Source organism: Oratosquilla oratoria, chromosome 12, assembly GCF_046742065.1.
Source record: "Oratosquilla oratoria isolate Oo_2021 chromosome 12, ASM4674206v1, whole genome shotgun sequence".
Lineage (NCBI taxonomy): Eukaryota > Metazoa > Arthropoda > Malacostraca > Stomatopoda > Squillidae > Oratosquilla > Oratosquilla oratoria.
In genome coordinates, this window is record NC_134788.1 from 1,160,276 (window position 1) to 1,181,373 (window position 21,098).

The 21,098-nt window shown below is 41.1% G+C and overlaps 2 protein-coding genes across 11 annotated transcripts in view; one reads left to right on the plus strand and one right to left on the minus strand.

Moving 5' to 3' along the window:
• LOC143030887 (uncharacterized) overlaps positions 1-21,098 on the plus strand; it is a 485,211-nt gene that overhangs the window by 290,884 nt on the left and 173,229 nt on the right. The window lies entirely within an intron of this gene.
• LOC143030886 (uncharacterized) overlaps positions 9,713-21,098 on the minus strand; it is a 241,205-nt gene continuing 229,819 nt past the window's right edge. For 5 of the 8 annotated variants that reach the window (XM_076194120.1, XM_076194118.1, XM_076194121.1 and 2 more), the window contains 6 exons: positions 19,861-19,999; positions 16,310-17,701; positions 15,982-16,065; positions 15,739-15,853; positions 10,821-10,918; positions 9,713-10,716 (listed from right to left, as the gene is read on the minus strand). In XM_076194120.1, the coding sequence (XP_076050235.1) occupies positions 17,288-17,701; positions 19,861-19,999 (553 nt within the window). In that variant the 3' untranslated portion in view covers positions 9,713-10,716; positions 10,821-10,918; positions 15,739-15,853; positions 15,982-16,065; positions 16,310-17,287. The remainder of the gene's footprint in view (positions 10,717-10,820; positions 10,919-15,738; positions 15,854-15,981; positions 16,066-16,309; positions 17,702-19,860; positions 20,000-21,098) is intronic. The other 3 variants (XM_076194119.1, XM_076194124.1, XM_076194125.1) reach the window with 3 other exon arrangements.

A 21,098-nucleotide genomic window follows, 5' to 3' on the forward strand; every position in this document is an offset into this window, starting at 1 on the left:
ATAGAAATATTGTAAATATTCATACGCTTTTTGACTGTCGGCAGAGTACATTGTGCAAGAACCAGGAAGAAATATATAGCCTGTTTAAGGTCACCGAGAACAAAGGTCGAAAAGGTCACCAAGAATAAAGGTCGAGGAGGTCACTGAGACTAAGAGTCAAAGGGTCACTGAAATAAAGGTCAAGGAGGTCAATGGGGGTAAAGGTCAGAGATGTAATTGAGAATAAAGGTCAAGGAGGCCACTGAGGATTAAGTTAAAAAGTTCACAAAGAATAAAGATCACAGATCTTATATGGAATAAAGGTCAAAGAAGTCACTGAGGATTGAGCTAAAAAGGTCACCAAGAATAAAGGTCAAAGGTTATAGAGAATGAAGGTCAAAGAGGTCAATGAGGATTAAGTTAAAAAGGAAATCAAGAATAAAGATAAAAAATCATAGAGAATAAAGGTCAAAGAGGTCACTAAGGATAAAAGTCAAATATATCACCAAGGATAGAGATCAAAGAGATTATGATGATAAAGGCCAAAGAGATCGCTGAGGATAAAGGCCATTGAGGATTAAGTTAAAAAGGGTAATAATAAAGGTAAAAAAAGTTGTAGATAATAAAGGTCAAATATATCACTAAGGATAAAGGTGAAATATATCACTAAGGATAAAGATCAAAGTGATTATAACAAAGGTAAAAAGGGATCATAGTAAAGATAAAAAAATGCCAACAAAGAGTATAGATGAAAAAGGTGAATGAGAATAAAGGTACAGGGTGCAATTGAAAAGAAAACCCCCAAAAAGTTCACCCAGGATAAAGGCCGGAGAGGTGACTGAGGATAAAGGTCAGAGAGGCTACTGTGTATACGAGTATACAATGGGAGAAAACGGTCTGTTCCCTCTTCGTTCAACACGGCTTGTGTAATCATGGCTAATGCAAAGGGCGTACGTACAGTATATGAGAACCTCCTTTCTATTTCCGTTGTGCTGGACGAGGGCTATAGCACGAGTATGCAGGGACACTAACCGCCTCAACACAGAGGGAGCCGGGGGGAAGGGGTGCCACGGAAATGAATGGTCATCGGCTTTCGAATGATAATGATCATTATCGTCATCATCATCATCATCAGTCTATCAGTTTCGATGGTAGCTATGGTGTAAGGATTTTTTTTACAAGCTCCTTTGTGGGCCATTAGTCCTTTCTGTGAAACGGAGGCGAATAAAATCACCTGGCGGCAGTAGTTATAAAAGATAAAATTGACACTCGGTACGCAAGGAACTGCTACTCTTTGACAACAACAAAATCTTGTGCAAGGCAACTATTTTTTAGACAATGTGATGCATAATATTGAAAAGGGTAGTAGATACTATACTAGGTTCAAGAAGTGTTGTAGTGATAATTAGATAATACTGTACAGCTATTCTGGTGTAGGTAAATTTACCTTTTCTTTTACCTGTGAAAACGCAACATACCAATCAAATCTCTATCTCTGTTAAGTGGAACTGGTGCTAGGCAAACGCGGGTTAGATCAGAAACACTATATTACTAACGTTTCGACTACGTATCTTCTTCAGAGTGGCAAACAATCAACAACAGAACTGGGCGCGTTCTTAAGAGCGTTCCTCGGTGCGTTCCGCTTTAGTTTGGCTGCGGTTAGCGCTCCCAAACTATTAAAGCTTAAGAGACAGGAGGTTCATACCGAAATAAAATTCCGGTAGGCCATATACTATACCAAAGAAAAAATTCGTGGGCCACATGATCCAAAAGGTAGGTCACATACTATACATACCGGCACACCTATATTGCTTTTATAGTTTGGGAGCGCAAACCGCAGCCAAACTAATGCGGAACGCATCGAATAACGCATATAGGAACGCACAGAGGAACGCGCCCAGCTCTGTACTCCAACTATGGGTCATCCTGTCGGAAGTCTCGGAATAGAGCGCTCTGATTGGTCCGTTCTCCCTCTCAGGACCTACCTGGCAGTAACCAATGAGAGATGGACAAAGACATATCTATGATTAATACCCTCAAGAGTCTCTCTTTGTCTTTGTCTGTAATAACACAACACTCTTAGTCCCCTCCACGTTCCAATTATTACTGGAGAGACCCAGGAAGAGAAGTTTGCAGGAGTGGCATGACAAACGTTGGAGCAGTCTTGCAGCTCGTGGAAGAGCTTCGGGGAGCCCTTTGTTCGGCAGTGGAGTCTTAATGGCTGATGATCGGATGGTTAGGACGTGGGTTTGAGTTGAAGCTTTGGAATTTAGACCTTATGCATTTTATGACGTCACGCACTGGGTTCGGAGTTCGATTCACCTTCCACTGTTGAGTCGTCTTTAGAGGCAACGCTCTAGGTTGCTCGGTTACCTCACTCCCAGCACATCGCAACAGTAACTCATAATTACGAAATTAATAAGCAAAATTGGATGCTTGCCGGTCAAGTGGGTTAGAGCGTCTCTGTTTGCGGCGGAGGTCGAGGTGATGGCAGTTCGAAATCTGCCGCCAGCGAGTTGGACCAAGGGCATGGTTAATTAAATTCCACGCTATAAAGTCCTCTGTAAGAGGCAACCTTCTAGCCTCCTGATTGGGGGTGGGGGGATGGTTGTGACATTTAATATAATCAGTAAGTACAATTCATTCATTACTAAGGTTTCTGGTGAGGCTCAACATTGGGTGCTGCAGTAGGGAGGGACAGCTGTTATCTTACTCCTAATACTTCGCAACACTAAATCGTAATTACGAAAGTAATAAGGAAAACAATTACTGGGGTCTATGGTAAGCCTTAACAAAGGTAAACATTTCCCTCTGTTGTGTATATATCTTCCAACTCTTCAGTGCATTTTGTACCTTTGTCCACATGAAAGTAACAAGAAAAATCAATTATTTGTGGTCTCTGATAAAGCTCGATTACGGTGTGATACCCTCCGGCTGTGATTTATTTTCCAATACTGGAATCAGGATGTTTGTTTGTTTAAACTCTTTGTTTATAGCTTTCAAATATGCGTGACGGTTAGAAGGTAAATAAAATCTTAATCTATTCCATTTACTCTAAGTTTGACACTACGTGAGGTGATAAAAGAATATCATTTGGTCATTAAAAGAATGTTCCAAAATCTCTTCAATTGCTTTGAACATTACTAGCGTTTTCAGACTACATGAGTGACTCCCTGCTTCTAATCATTGTTAATCTGATTCTTTTTCCCTTCTGTGATATATTTTCCAACTTTAGATGTATTGTGAAGCAAAGCAAAGTCCAGGAACAGAATGAAAGACTGTGGAATCAGAACAAAAAGGCCTGTCCCTCTGGCGTTGTGTCTTTTGAATTGAATTGAATGTAGCACTTGATGTATTAGTGTGTCAAAACGTTTTTCTTCTTTCTTTCCACATTAGTTCCGGTCCGATAATTGACAAGGGATCCCGCGCACATTTAGAAATATTAAAAAACATTTTAGAAAAATGACAAAAAAATGTTGGAAGTAAAATAGCGTATGAGGACTATACTTTTGATAATTGCTCTCTAACCAAACTTTTACTGTTTCTAAAGCTTCCCAAGGGTCTTTAGAGTTTCTAGATGGAGTCTGCAAACCGTAAACTAGTCCCGGCTAGAGGGTGCCAAACGATTTTAGTCAGGGGTGAATTGATCTCTACGAGCTAAGGAAATAGGTGATTGTTGTGATGATGGTAGTGGTGATGGTGTTGATGGTGGTGGAGGTGGTAGTAGCGGTGGTGGTGGAGGTGGTGGTGGTGATGGTGAGGAGTATACGCAGGAAGGCTCTGAGTAACTGCGACCGTATCCATCAACTTTGCCCAGTGTGAGCTGGGAACCGTTATGGGGACAGGTAACAACAATCGCTATTAGGAATCGCAAATGAGTGCGGGACTCGAACCTATGACTAAGAGGAAGATGCGAGACACACAAACAGAATTCCATAAACAAGGAACAATATTTGTGGTCTAAGGGTTCTAGAGCTCCTTTCTCAGGAAGTCAAGAAACAGCATTCCATAAATGAGGGATCTGTTACCAAACAGATCGGGACCAATCGCGAGAATTGTGACATAAAAGAAACACCAAATAGAAAAGGCTGAGTTTGTTTAAACTTTTTGTTTGTTTGTATGTATGCACGACTTTTCTCAACTTCTTTCATGAAATCCTGAAAAAAAATATTATTAAGAGAATGATCCAAATTCTCTTTAATTGCTTTGAACATCATCAGCATTCTCAGAACATTTCGTTTTCTACCTCTTTTTAGAAGACTTGTTGCTTTCCTCATTTCTTCAGCTCTTAAAAAAGAGTAATAAGGATAACTCTTTCAGCAGCAATGGGGTCGAAGCTAATAGAAGCGTCCGGCTTAAAAAAAAAAAAAAAAAGTTGCTTTTTTTTTAGTTTTCCTTTTCTTCTCGAAATTTACACTTTGGTCTGAACACGAAAACATACCGACGCACCACTAAGCAGTTCAAAATTTGGTCTTAAAAGACTCAATTTTTTCGATTTTTTTTTCTTTTTGTCTTCTTGAAATTTTGACTCGGGTTGGTTCGCGTGTCGAGTGGAGGATTGGTTTCGATCACGCCTCGCGAGACACGGATTCGAGTTCAATCCTGACAGCTTCCTGCGACTCCTGCTTGTCTTGGAAGTCCAAACACGCAAGGTAAAGGTGACCTCTTCGGTTGCAGCCAAATTCCTCCTGGTGTGAACTTTTTCTCTCTCTGTCTGTCACTGTCTGTCTGTCTGTCTTTCTCCCTTTGTCATTCTCTCTCCCTCTGTCTGTCTCTGTGTGTCTGTTTCTGTCTGTCTGTCTGTCTCTATCTGTCTGTGTCTGTCTGTCTCCCTATCTCTGCTTGTCTGTCTGTCTGTCTGTGTCTGTCTCTTTCTCTCCCTTTGTCTCTCTCTCCCTCTTTCTCTCTCTCTCCCTCTTTCTCTCTCCCTGTCTCTCTCTCTCCCTCTGTCTCTCTCTCTCTCTCTCTTTTTTGAAGAAGGTCCCTTGTTGAAGGAGGACTCGATTGCTTATTGCTTACGAGGTAAACAAGGGCCTAGTCGTCGTTACCTTGTCTGTCCTCGTGATGGATCCTGTTTGTTCTTGTGGTCGTCGTCGGGCGCCTTGCGGGAGACGAAGAGCCTCAATTTTCACCGCTTTCATAGGTCCTGTTCACACTACCGGTTTGAACCGCTCTGAAACCGCGGCGGTACCGCAAAGTCAAGACAAAACCGCGAGGTTATATGTGAATGCCTCCATTGACTTACATTGTAATTGAACCGCTGCGGTTCAAACCGCTAGTGTGAATAGGTTCATAGGGGAACGCGTTTTCCGTCCAACACCTTCCGCCAGGGGAATTTAATTCAGCAGGGAGGCACCTCGTTTATGCTGAATTCAGAATTACTATGCTAAATTTAGCATAATTATGCTAGATTTAGCATATTTCCTTATTGAACAATACTATATGTATCGAAATATATAACAAAACAAAAAACAGAATATATGAAGAACAAAAGATTTTTAATTATTTTTTGCCAATCTAGCATTATTTCAGCTGCTGTCCAGCATATTCTCCCTTTGGACATCTGGCCACCCTGCCCCCTTACGTTCCAAGATGTACTTTTCATTTCATTCTGGCTGTCGCCGGGTGATTTTATTCATCTCCGTCGGTATCAAAGGGTTTAGGTCGTCCGTCACAAAGTCCGTCACAGGATATAAAATGAGATGAAAGAGAAAGAAATGAGACCAAAGTGATTTCATGGCGCGAACACACACACACACACACACACATATGGTAAATTGGAGAGTAGTAGACGGGACACCACGAGCGTTGCTATTTTCCTGTATATTACAATTAGGTTAATACAAATACAAAATATGGTGGACTGGTTGGTGAGGTTATTTAATGTTTGCTGGAGAGAGGGTAGAGTACCGGAGGACTGGAGTAGTGCCTGTATAGTTCCTCTTTACAAGGGAAAAGGGGACAAGTGTGAATGTAGTAATTTCAGAGGGATTAGCCTGTTGAGTGTAGTAGGGAAGGCTTATGGGAGAATCTTAATTGAGAGGATTAGGAGAGGAACAGAAGGAGTAATTGGTGAGGAACAGTGTGGATTTAGGACGGGTAGAGGTTGTGTAGATCAGATCTTTGTGGTAAGACAGATATGTGAGAAAGCTATAGGAAAGGGGAAGGATGTTTTTTGGGCTTTTATGGATCTGGAAAAGGCTTATGATAGGGTAGACAGAAAGGCACTGTGGGAGGTTATGCAGATTTATGGGATAGGAGGAAAGCTTTTGGGAGCTGTCAAGAGTGTTAGGATTGGAAATCGAGAGAGTGAGTGGTTTGAAGTAAAGGTGGGACTTCGTCAAGGATGCGTTATGTCGCCCTGGCTGTTCAACTTATACATGGATGGGGTGGTGCGAGAGGTGAATGCTAGGGTAGTGGGTCAGGGATTGGAGATGGTTAAGGAAAATGGAGAAAAGTGGGAGGTGAGCCAGCTGTTGTTTGCGGACGACACTGCGCTTGTGGCAGGGTCAGAGGAGGGATTGAGGAAGCTGGTGGCAGAGTTTGGGAGAGTATGTGATAGAAGAAAGCTAAAGATAAATGTGGGTAAAAGTAAGGTGATGAGATGTACAAGGGGTGAAAGTGGCAGTAGACTGGAAGTGAACATTAAGGGAGAGCGACTGGAGGAAGTGGATAGTTTTAGATACTTGGGTGCAAGTGTAGCAGGAAAAGGTGGAGTGAAGGTGGAGGTAGAATGTAGATTGAGAGAAGCGAGTAAATGCCTTGGTGGTTTAAAGAGTGTAATGAGAAATAGACATTTGGGAATGGATGCGAAGAGGAGACTGTATGAAGGAGTGATTGTGCCAACAGCACTGTATGGGGCAGAAACGTGGAACATAAGAGAAGAAGAGAGAAGGAGTTTGAATGTGTTTGAGATGAGGTGTCTGAGAAGTATGGTGGGGGTTACTAGGCTAGATAGAGTGAGAAATGAGGAGGTGAGGAGGAGAACAGGGGTGAAAAAGGATTTGGGAGATAGGGTTGATGAAAGAATATTAGGATGGTTTGGACACATGGAAAGAATGAGTGAAGAAAGACTAGTAAAAGAGGTATGGAAGGCAGATGTGGAGGGAATGAACATGAGGGGACGTCCTAGGATGAGGTGGATGGATGGGGTGAAGGGGGCTTTGGGGAAGAGGGGAATGTCTGTTGAGGAAGGAAGGGAGAGGACGGAAGACAGAGGTGAGTGGAGAATGGTTGTATATGGATGATGTTGTGACTGCATGAGGAGGAATGGGCGGGGGGGTGGGGGGTGGGGTAGTATGTGTGAGTAAATTTTGACGCAGCCCGAAGGGATTTCTCCCCGTCCTCGCCTTATATGCAAAGGGGGACGGAGAGGGGGGGTCGCCGATTAAATGAAGCGGCCTTGCTGTGGATGTACTGTGTCTTGCGACACTGCTTCTGACCCAGGGCGGTGGGCAGGGTGCAGGGATGACCCGTCATCCAGGAGGTGCTCAGATGAGAGGAAGGGTGGGAGGGGTGTGGAGTGTATTTAGGGATGAAATGGGTGGGAGTGTTTTTATGCCTTTCCCTTTTTGGCTACCTCCCTTGGAAGGGGGAAAAAGCCTTGGTATATGTATGTATGTATTCATGTGAATGACATGGATGATGATGTGAAATATTACATGAGCTTCTTTGCAGACGATGCCAAACTGTTAAGGAAAGAAAAACTGAAAAGGATTGCGAATCACTGCAGGAAGACCTGAATAAGGTATGGAACTGGAGTCAGAAATGGGAAGTGGACTTCAATATGAAAAAGTGTAGCATAATGGGATTTGGAAAAAGCAAAAACAGAATATCAGGACAATATAAAATTGGAACGAAGGAGGTAAAGAAGGAAAGATCCGAAAAAGATTTGGGGGTAATTATCTCAAACGACTTGTCCTGTGACAAACTGATAAACAAAATTGTCGGAGAATCCTACAACTTGCTAAGATCAATAAAAGTGGCATTTACATATTTGGATGAAGAAATTATTAAAAAATATTGGTCACACTGATAAGGCCTAGACTAGAATATGCGGCAACATTATGGTCACCCATTACCAAAAAGAATATAAAGAAAATAGAAAGAATCCAGAGAGCAACAACAAAAAATGGCACCTGCACTTGCAAACTTGTCATATGAGGAGAGATTGGCTAAACTGGAGTTACCAACTCTGGAGCTAAGAAGTGAGGTGATCTAGTGACCATCTACAGAATCGTGAAAGGCACAGAGATACTCAATAGAGAGGACTTGTTAAACTGGGGCAAGAGAAGCACAAAAGGACATGGAGAGAAATCAATAAACATAGCTATAGAAGAGATCTGAAGAAAAACAGTTTTCTACATAGAGTGGCGGACACTTGGAACAAACTGGATGAAAAAATAGTGTGCGCAAAAACCATTCATGAATTTAAGAGAAAACTAGACACTCCGAGATACAAAGGTAGGACACCACGAGCGCAGCTCCCCTTCCTGCAAAATACAACTAGGTAAATAGATTATAAAGCAGGTAAAAATCATAGTTCAATTACTTTATATTAAAACTGATATATTGTAATTATATAAAGTGGAACTGGCATTGGGAGCTAAGAGTGAATAGGAATCAGCATGGGCATTGGCAATTAATGGTAAATAGGAATTGGCATCTGCATCAGAAAAAAAGGGAATTGGCACACCCCTAGTACCCATGAAAATAAATACCTTTTATTATGAAAGCTGTGTACATGTATAACTTTGTTACGCTGCTTCCATGCATGCATAGGTTTGTACCTTAATTCTCCCACTACTAACATGTACAGGTGTTCCTTTTTTATACTCTTTTGGGGTCCACAGGCCTGATTCGTAAAATTTCATAGGCATGACGACTATGAAGCTGGAATCCAGACTGGTTGGACACAAATACACAGGAGCCCCAAAGAACCATGCTTTGGCATCACATGGACACCACATTACACGAGAAGAATTAGAACAGAACACAAAAATCTTGGAAACCTGCATGGACCCGAGAAAATTAAAGATAATCAAGGCCCTTTATATCAAGGATAAAAACCCCAATTTGAACATATAGGCACTTGATTTATAAGCGCTACCCAGGATGAGAACACAGGGTAGGCCAGAAGCATGAGATCATTTATGCCCATTTTTCATACTATCATGTGATCTCCCCCGTCTAATAATTTCATGTGGTCAAATACCACTCTCAGTTGACACTTGACACACTCCCTGAAGAAGGCTCAGTTGAGCCGAAATCCGGATCTGAGATTATGTCCGCCTACGCACAAGTTCTACTGAGTTTAGGCCCTGCTACATGGCGATTAGTGAGATCTTTAGAAAGTATCTGCAAGAAAATTATTAATGCAGAAAAACAGCATCACCTTCAACAAAATTTGTATTTTAGAAGACTTACTGCCTGTATATACTTCATTATTTATCTGTCAATTTATTATCATTTACTATTTACCTGTTTGTTATTTAACTTTACCTATTTATTTATTTTATTTATTACTATTTACATTATCATTTTCATTTATCTATTTAGTGATCATTATTATAACTTTTTTCACATCTTATCTAGTTATGGACCAAAAAGACTCCTGTCGGTATGCTCCTCCCTTGTAATCCTTCGTATGTAATTGTAATTCTGGAAAGCTCAAATATATATATATACATACATACATACATGCATTCATATATATATATATATGATTTCCAGTAGGGGCTGATGACAGGTATGGAAGTGGTGGTTCTGAGAGACGGGTGTCGGAGACCCGTTTCCCCGTCTTCTTCAAAACCCATCAAGACCCTCACCTTCACTCTGAATATGATGACACTCAATTTGTGGGTGGGACCGAGGATCCCTCTCCATCAATTTAAGACAACATCTCCTCTACTTTCTCACTTAAGAGAGCAGACAACTGGTGACTGCTACCCTCCATTCCCACTACTACAAGCCAATGACACAGAACCAATCATACAACACAATAGTCCAATATTTCTTCCCAGAGATCTATGGGAAGGCCTGAGGACCATTGCCGGCTACTGAGGGGCTGTGGGTTTCCAGTCAGCAAAACTTGAGAGAAAAAATATTTCTTGTAATGTTTCAGTAATGTTTCAAAGATATTAACTCTGCCAATGGAACGTACTGCACAACAACAAAACTTTATATCACTTTAAATAGACTGGTTGATGCATGTCATGGAGATATATCATACTATCCATGCTATCATAAGCATAATGCAACTTCATATTAAAATAGTTCATAAAGTCTTCCTACATGTATTATTTATGAACCAATAACAATAGCTTTTTCTGAGGAAACTGTACTGTACATTTTTTGTTTATCTTTTGCACTAAATTACAGAAGCTTCCTTCATTTTAATTCTAGATATCAGCATAAGTAATAGCAATAGACTAAAGTAGATCTGATTATCAGTGACAATAAACATTACAACAAGAAAACTACAACAAAAGTCAATGGGTAAAATAGTTTGTCAAAATTAGTTACGAGAGTACATACCAATACTCCAACCACACTGTTCCCAAGCCTCGCTTATTGAGGAAGCATCTGCATAAAAACAGCTGTGATTCTCACACATGATGTAAATTATAATGTTAAAAGAAAAATATATATATAATGCCACAGTCAAACTGAGATGTGATGCACCAAACCTCTTGAGTTTATCAAATGTGGTGAAAAGGGTTCCTGGCAGCCTCAAACCTGGGGAGAATAATTTTACATTCAATATTTTTTTTCTTCTTTTCACTCTGTTCAATTACAAAAGATGAGCTGGCTATAATGTGAGTGAAAGGATGCACACATACCTGCTGTTCCATTTGCAGTTCAAGTGGTTCATCCTTGGAACCTCAAATACTTTCTATGCTGTACAATGATGCATGAAGCATGATAAAGAAGCTGGCTCCTGTTTGATTAAAAAAACAGGAAAAAGAAACTGTACTTCAGCTAATACTCCTGTAGACATAAATCATTTCTGTTGCAGCAATACACAGATATTGATTTCCTTTACTCATCAGCTGATACTGCTCCATACATCTAGGGGTGTGCTGATTAATCGGCATAGGCAAGAATTGGTGTTTTTTTGGTGAATCGGCATTTTTTTTAGAAAGGAATTCAGCATCAGCAATGTTTTGCCGATGTCAATGCCAATTCAGTAATTCACCTATCATTCGTTGTTATGGTGGCTGCAGAGAGCCATGCAACATATTATGTGCTATATGAGATACCACTACCAAATAATCATTGCTTTATTTTATTTTCACATAGCAGCATCACAACTGTGGGGAATGAGGTGGCTTTTTTGATGTATTTTGACAAGTAAACACATAACAATACATCTTTATGCTTTTTGACAATGACAGCTATGACTTTGACTCATGTTTAGATGATTTGCTGTCAAATTCACAATCACATGAGTCAAATTTGGACATAGTTAAACTTCAAAGAAAAAAAACATATATCTTCATCTGTTCTGACACTACAAAGCAAAGTTGATCAGTTTTACCCCCTCCCACTGGAACCACAAGACTCGGATTCCTTGAGTTGGTGCAGAGACAACCACAACTCATATCCTGAACTTAGAAAAAGTTGCCAACAAAATGCTGTGCTGCTCTCCCCCATCTTCAGTGAAGAGTGAACGGCTCTTCAGCATTGGTGGTAATGTCTACACCCCACACTGTAACCACTTGACTTCAGAATCAGGGGAGAAACTGATGTTGTTGAACTTCAATTTGTGAATGTTTAACTTTGACTATTAACCCATGGAATGCAGCAGTACAGCATGTTGAAAATTAGGAGAGAGAGAAAAAAAAAAAAAAAAAAAATCCTATTTGGATTTTGTGCCCCGACACAGGTTTTGAAAAAGAAAGGAAAATAAAAATTGGCCATTTCCCACATTCTATGCATCAATCATTATAAAGACTGAGTTAAGTTTAGGCTTTACTGTTATGTTAGGATTAAGAAATGGATTGATACATGTGCTTTAATAAAATCTATGAAAAAGGTAATATTTACCTCTTTTTCAACCAATAGAAAATAATACAACCATCCATACATTGATAATCATAAAGTGGTCAATCAATAAGCACTTCATTAACTTCATTCAATCATCAGCATCCAACAGCTCAACAACTGGCAGGTATAAAACTACACAGATTGTAAAGCAAGTAATTATATAAAGTGGAACTGGCATTGGCAACTAAGAGTGAATAGGAATTGGCATTGGCATCAGAAAAAAAATGTATTTATATATACTGTATATACATACATATACCAAAGGCTTTTTTCTCCCTTACACCGGGGGGGGGGGGTAGCCAAAAAGAAAAAGGCACAGAAACCACTCCCATCCATTCCATTCCCCTCCACCCTCCTCCCTCCCTCTTGGCACCTCCTGGATGACGGGTCATCCCTGTATCCTGTCCACTGCCCTGGGTCAGAAGCAGTGTCACAAGACACAGCACATCCACAGCAAGGCTGCTTCATAGATTTGGCGACCCCACCCTCTCCATCTCCTCATGCTGAAAAGGAGAAGATGGGGAGAAATCCCTTTGGGCTGTGTCAAATTTTTTCTCATACATACTTCCTCACCCCCCATCCCCCACCCACTCCCCCTCATGCATCACAGCATCATCCAAACACAACCCCTCTCCATTCACCCCTATCTTCTGTCCTCTCCTGTCCTTCCTCAACAGACATTCCTCTCTTTTGTAAAGCCCCTTTCACCACATCCATCCATCTCATCCTAGAAGGCCCCCTCACGTTCACTCCTTCCACCTCTGCCTTCCACACCTTTTACTAATCTTTCTTCACTCATTCTTTCCATGTGTCCAAACCATCCTACTCTTTCATCAACCCTATCTCTCAGCTCCCTTTCCACCCCTGTTCTCCTTCTCACCTCCTCATTTCTCACTCTATCTAGCCTAGTAACCCCTATCATACTTCTCAGACATTTCATCTCAAACACTATCAAACTCCTTCTCTCTTCCTTTCTTATGTTCCATGTTTCTGCCTCGTACAGTGCTGTTGGCACAATCACTCCTTCATATAACCTCCTCTTAGTATCCATTCCCAGATGTCTATTTCTCATTACCGTATTTTTCGGACCATAAGGCGTGGGCAAAATCCTTAAAATCGGCCAAAATCGGGTGGTGCGCCTTGTCATGAGGGGGCACCTTATGTGTGGTTTAAGTGGCAAAAAAAAAAAGCCTCAAACAGTGACGTACTATTTTGACACGTTTCGTAGCTAGCCTGCTGACGGTGACAGTGCATAGGCCTAGCAAATGTTACAACCAAGTTATAACCAAGATGCATGTATCTTGACAAGAGAATTGCGAAAACTTCGACAGTTTTCGAGTCCATACCCGCATTCATTCACGCTATCATGGCTATGACATGATAGCGTCCACAACACAGACAGCCATTTTGCATTGGTCTAGTCTTGCTCCACTCCGACTGTAGTCATTTGGGTATTTTTTTAGTTTCGACCATGGGCACAATATAGCAATAGAAAATTATTAATTTTGTAAATTAAAATGTATCAACGTAATGTGCAATTTTGTGGGCGGAAATGAAAATAAAAAATACCTTGCTACAAGCAAATATGCTAATGAATGAAGTCGGTAGCATAGAATCGGCACACCGTCTTGTCTGTCAATTGACGGCCTCGGTACTAACGACAGTACCTTGCCAGGTACATTTTCTTGAAAGAATGTTATGGAGCGGGGGTACATGCATTCCTTCAAGCTGCAAGAACTTTGTATACCCCGCAATCTGAGAGAGTGGTTGAAAAGCCCGCCAACGTCTCTCACGACGACGACAACGAGGACGAGCCGGATGACATTTAATTTGCAGATAATGGTTTATTAAACACAGGTTAGGTTAGGTTAGGCGAATTCATCATCCTTTCATTTCTTCGATGTCGGCATCTATCATAACAAGCATGGCGTACCATTCATCCTACACGGCTTCATTACTTACGAAATCTGTTTTAGCACCTTTTGTTTTGTTTTTTATTTCCGCTTACAAAATTGCAGAATTTACCGTCATTTGTAATAAATCTTGTGTTTTTAAGTGAATAGAAAATTGCAGGAATAAAACTGCTAATGTTGGTTTTATTCCCCACAATTCCCGTAACGTGTTTATGTTGTTTTTTAGGGGTATTGGTAGGGCAGACCGTCCATGGAGGTGGTCTGATTTCACTGACCAAAATAAAAAAGTATATCATTTATTTTTGTAATTTTGCTCAATCCCAACTGATTTTTCTCATTCAACAACGAAAATGTTCAGTTCTGAATGCACTCACATATGCATGATTATCCGATGACGAGACCAGGTGTGCCTTATAGTCTGGCGCGCCTTATGTAAGGACGGAGAATAGCATATTACGGGTGTGCCTTCTGGTACGAAGTGCCTTATGGTCCGAAAAATACGGTACACTTTTCAATCCACCAAGGCATTTACTCGCTTCTCTCAATCTACATTCTACCTCCACCCTCACTCCTCCCTTTCCTGTCACATTTGCACCCAAGTATCTAAAACTATCCACTTCCTCCAGTTTCTCACCCTTGATGCTCACTTCCAGCCTGCTGCCACTCTCTCCCCTTGTACATCTCATCACCTTACTTTTGCCCACATTTATCTTCAGCTTCCTTCTTTCACACACCTTCTCAAATTCTGTCACTAACTTCCTCAATCCCTCCTCTGATCCTGCTACAAGAGCAGTGTCGTCAGCAAACAACAACTGGCTCACCTCCCATTTTTCTCCATTTTCTTTAATCATCTCCAACCCCTGACCCACTACCCTTGCATTCACCTCTCACACCAACCCAACCATGTATAGATTAAACAGCCAGGGTGACATAACACATCCCTGACGAAGTCCCAACTTTAGCTCAAACCACCCACTCTCTCCATTTCTAATCCTAACACAAGCTCTATTACTCTCGTAAAAACTCTTAACAGCTTCCTTCCTATCCCATATATCTGCAGTATGCAGTGTCTTCCTGTCTACCATGTCGTAAGCCTTTTCCAGATCCATAAAAGCCCAAAAGACATCCTTACCTTTTCCTATAGCTTTCTCACATATGTCTTACCACAAAAATCTGATCTACAAAACCCCTACCTGTCCTAAACCCACACTGTTCCTCACCATTACTCCCTCTGTTCCTCTCCTAATCCTCTCAATCAAGACCCTCCCATAAGCCTTCCCAACTACACTCAACAAGCTGATCCCTCTGAAACTACTACGGTCACACTTGTCCCCCTTTCCCTTGTTTAAGTGGAACTATACAGGCACTTCTCTGGCACTCTATCCTCTCTCCAGCAAACATTAAATAACCTCACCAACCAGTCCACCATCACTGTACCTCCTTTCTTCAGACATTCTGCATAGCATCCATCCAACCCAGGTGCCTTGCTTGCTCTCATCATCTTAACCGCTGCTTTCACTTCATCTTTCCTTATTTCTCCTCCATTTTCCTCACTCATCACTCTCATTTTCTTTGCACTTCCAACTGCAACTATCTTTCCCTCCCTATCCTCCTTAACATTTAGCAGTTCCCAAAAATACTCTGCCCATCTTCCTCTTACTGCCTTCTCTTCCATTATCATCTCACCATCTGCACCTATCAACATTTCCTTCTCTACTTGATTCGCCTCCTCTTCCTCTCTTAATTTCTTTCCAAAACATCTTTTTATTACTTTCAAAACTTTCTGTCATACTCTTACCCCATTTCACATCTGCTCTCCTCTTTGCTTCCTTTATCTTATGCTTAACTTCCTTTCTCTTTACTTTGTACCTCTCATACGATTCCCTCGTCCTATTTTGTAACCAATCTCATGCCTGGAATAAAAAAAAGGGAAATAAATTGATCCGTTAATACAAATGCAGTACATTTGAAGAAGCTGAGGAAACGAAGTTCTGATGCAAATTTCATGTCCACAGGTCACAAGAGACAAACAAAATCTCACCTCCAGAGTCAAGCGTCTTTCTTCTGGACCGTACTGATGCACCTCGACTAGGAATCAGCAAACTTGGACCAGACTCTCGTTTTCCTGAAGACAAAAAACAATGGCAGATTTCTTCAACCATAATTTCAAACAAGGTTCTTCCATTAGAATATATGGCACACTCTCTTAAAAAAAAATAAACAAATGATAAAAACAAATAAACAAATAATAATACATACATACACATACCAAAGGCTTTTTGGCCAAAAAACAAAGGCATAAAATCCATTCCCACCCATTCCATCCCCAACATACTCCACTCCCATCCACCCTCTACCCTCCCTCTTACCTTGGCACCTCCTGGATGACGGGTCATCCCTGCATCCTGCCCTGGGTCATAAGCAATGCAGCAAGAGACAGCACATCCATAGCAAGGGCACTGAATGATAATAATGATAAAATAAAAAATAAAAAAATAAAAAATAAATAACAAAATAAAACATAAAAGACGCAGATTCCAAAAACTTGTTGGCTCATCCTAACAACTGCCTGCAGTCAATCACGTCTGGCGACTTGTGACGGCTCTGTCCATCTGCGGAGGGCAGCTGACTCTCTCTGTCCTCAGTGGCTGCCGTCTGCAGTTGTTCGTTCATACGGCAGAGAGTTAATCCACAATGGACGAATTCGAACTTACAAAACCATTCCGAGACCCTCTACCTTACCTTCATGGTTGTCATCACATGCTCCAACACACGGTGCATCTGCCGAGAGGCGAAGGAGGGTTTGACCTCTTCAATACGAGTCAAATATTCACGAGCACGTCATGTTGCCTGATGTACAACGATGCATCACAATGCATGTATTATAAAATACGTAGTGGGCACGTGTAAAGTATGTTGTATTTGTACATACATGCATAAATACATATACCAAAGGCTTTTTCCCTCTTACACGGGAGGTAGCCAAAAAGAAAAAGGCATGGAAACCACTCCCACCCATTCCATCCCCACATACTCCACTCCCATTCACCACCCCTCCCTCCCTCCCTTCCTCTTTTCTTGACTTCTCCTGGATGACAGGTCATCACGGCATCTCACCCACTGCCCCCCTCGGTCAGAAGCAATGCAGCAAGACACAGCACATTCACAGCAAGGCCAAGCAGAAAAGGAGAAGACAGGGAGAAATACCTTCGGGCTGTGTCAGATTATTTTTCACACATACTCCCTCACTCCACCATCCCCCACCCACTCCCTCTCATCCATCACATCATCATCCATACACAACCGTTTTCCATTCACCCTTATCTTCTGTCCTCTCCTGTCCTTCCTCAACAGACATTCCTCTTTTGCAATGCCCCTTTTACCCCATCCATCCATCTCATCCTAAGTCGCCCCCTCATGTTCACTCCTTCCACCTCTGCCTTCCAAACCTCTTTTACTAGTCTTTCTTCACTTATTCTTTCCATGTGTCCAAACCATCCCAATACTCTTTCATCCACCTTATCTCCCAACTCCCCTAACACCCCTGTTCTCCTCCTCACCTCCTCATTTCTCACTAAATCCAACCTAGTAACCCCTACCATACTTCTCAGACACCTCATCTCAAACAGAAAGATAAATAAGTAAAATAAAGAGTCATTTTCCACCTTTTTGACTGGACTCTGCCTGTCCATGAGTTTCATTTCCTCCTGATAAGCAGCAATCCAGCCCAGATTGTGCTGTACAGTGACGTCGCGGTCATCCTGAAAGCAGAGAAACATTCTTATTCAGCAGTGTGGCCACTCTGGCTTTTTTCCCAAGATCTTGGGGATTTTTGCCATCATCTTGGAATCTTAGATATAAATGGTAAAAAATGAACAAATCTTGGTGAAAAAAATAAAAGATTTGTTACTTTTTTACAATTTATATCCAAGTTTCCAAGATGATGGCAAAAATCCCAAGTTCTTGGGGGGAAAAGCCAAGGAGAGGCCACACTGTTATTCGGGACGTAATATTCAGAATGTCTCCACCCCGGTTCCTTGTACTGACTTTCGCCCGAGCAAACAAGAGATTTTCTTCACGTATTAAGTCGCAGACATGCAGATTATTATCCATTTTTTTTATTTATTCAATTATCTTATTTATTTTCTAAATCCTGCCCTAGCTACAAATTCATGTGTGGTTTTATCTTGGTCTATATCTTTAAATTCCAACAGTCAGTCATATCAAGATTTGGGTTATATCATCTAAGTTATTCCAAGTAGAAATAGTTAAGGTATCAGTCTGGGGGTATTTGCATTTGGGGACAGAGATGATGGTGGTGGTGGGGGGTACTGTAAGTGAATTGGCCCTGCTGCATGTGCTGTGCCTTCCTGCATTGCTTCTGGCCCAAGGCATTGGGCGGGAGACAGGATGACCCATCATCCAAGAGGAGCCAAGATGAGAGGGAGGAAAGGGTGGTGGAATGGGTGGGACTGGGTGCTTGCCCTTTGATTTGGCTACCTCCCTAATAATGGGGAAAAAGCTCTTGGTGATAGTGAAAAAGATCTCGGCGTAATTATCAGTAACGACCTCAAATCATCCAAGCAGTGTATTTCAGCCTCTGAGAAAGCAAATAAGATTCTAGGATTGATTGCACGATCTTTTGATTTCAAAAGTCCATCACTCATTAACAAGCTATATAAATCGTTAGTTCGTCCACATTTGGAATATGCTGTTTCCGTATGGTCACCGAATCTCATTAAAGACATTGACAGATTGGAAAGAGTACAACGGCGAGCCACAAAACTGATTCCAAATATCAAAAATAAATCATACGAAAATCGACTAAAACATATGAATCTGTTTTCCCTAAAAAAGCGTAGACTCGGAGGTGACTTGATACAGGTCTTTAAAATTCTAAAGGGAATTGACAACATCAAAAGTGACCAAATTTTTACATTGAATGAGAATCAGACAAGAAACAATGGTCTTAAACTCTCCGGAAATAGATTCAATTTGGAAGTAGGTAGAAACAACTTTGCCAACCGTGTAGTTAATGAATGGAATAAACTTCCTGCACAGGTAGTGCAATGTAGTTCAGTTCAAAGCTTTAACAATCATTTAGATAAATACCTAAGTAAGATGCTGTAATGATTATAATTTATCTTATATTATTTGTTTTTGTTTTGTTATCATTTGTCTGTCTGATTTTTATTTATTATTAGTTATATGTCAATTAATTATTATTTACTATTTACCTGTTTGTTTATTATTTAACTATACCTATGCATTTATTTATGTATTTTATTTGTTATTTACATTATCATAGTTTTTATTTATTATTTTATTATTAATATGATTTTTTTTTTCGCATCCGACCTAGATATGGATCAAAAGGTCTCCTGTCGGCATGCTCCGCCTTTGTAATCCTTTGTAATCAAACTGAGTAAATACAACAGGCATGATAGTGGGTAAAAAATCTACATTGGCCAGGGATCCAGGGGCAGGGGCAGAGCCCCCAGTGGGGGTCAGGGGGTCTGTGGGGCTAGGCTGAATCCCTGGGGGGCTGAATCACTAGTAAACATATGCATGCAAGCTGTTCCGTTGATGTTGCTATCGATATAATTCAGCCAAAATAAAATCTACCCCAGTCATCACCTTGCTATACATACACATGCGCACCACACCACGTAATGCTCCACAAAACGAATCACTTGCGGGCCAGCACAAAATAAACTGCTTACACACGCCCAAAACTTCACATCAACCAAAAATCATTCGACCACAATTTTTTTTTTTATCAAGATCATTTATAATCATTAATGACAATCAGGAATTAATGACAAAAAATCGAGCTCATTGTCAGGAAAAGAAAAAAATCGGAATTCCGATTTAAATTGGAAGAATATCATGCCTGATACAAGATAAGTCAATAACCCACCATTGGATAGCTCTGTAGAACTCTGTGCCCTGGGTCCGTGGAGGAACTTGTCAAATACCTTTTCTCCAAGTCGTCCCACTCCAGTCGAAGATTCTGCTGGTACAAACGGACCTCCCTGTGGCTCAGGATTTGGCTCGTGCTGTACGGAGAACCACAAGAATTATAAGGCACCTTAACTTACACTCTCTGGAAAGACGCAGAGTGCAGGGTGATCTAATAGGTGTTCAAGTGGATCAAAGGCTTTAACAAGGGTGATGCAAACAAGGTCATCATATCAAAATAACAGGGCAGGACTTGCAGTAATGGTTATAAACTGGACAAAATTAGATTTCAGAAGGAAATAGGCAAGAATTGGTTTACTAATAGGGTGGTCGACGAATGGAATAGACTTAGTAACCATGTAGTGAGTGCTGAAACTATCAGTTGTTTTAAGAAACGGTTAGACAACTTTATGGATGGGGATGACAGGTGGTGATGGATACAGAGCTGCCTAGTGTAGGCCTCATGGTCTCTTGCAGTCTCCTTCATTCTTATGTTCTTATGAGAACGATGCAGATTCGCAAATAAATACAAATGCACTTTGGTGTGGCTTGGCTTTTGGCTCGTGCTGTACGGAGAACCACAAGAAGGTCAAGAATTAGGAAGATATAATGTAGCAGCACGTTTGTAAAATGAGACTTATTAACTCACTGTCGGAGAACGAGATAAGACAGAAGATCCGTATATTTCGACCACTATCTGTGGTCTCCTTCATCGATCTGCTGAAGAGGACCACAGATAGTGGTCAAAATATACAGATCTCCGGTCTTTCTTATCTCATTCTTCAACAGTGGGTTAACGAGTCTCGAGGACAAGAATGATGAAGATTTGCAATACCCTTAATCCCTTCCACAAAATGGCAAACTTATGCGGTTTAATCCAATCCAGCTTTCGAGACAGCAATGACGATATGGTTAACGTCACAAACTTGCCCCCTATCAGGAGGCTAGGACAGGGCCCTGTAGTGGACTTTGTAGCGTGGAATCTAATGAACCATGCCTTTGCTTCAACTCACCCTACACCTTCCCAAATTCTGTCACTAAATTCCTCAATCCCTCCTCTGATCCCACTACAAGTGCAGAAAATGAGATGACAGAGAGAAATCCCTTCGGGCTATGTCAAATTATTAGTCACACATAAAATATATATATATATCGTATACTGATGAAACGTAACTAACCTCAAGGGAAGAACCTGTG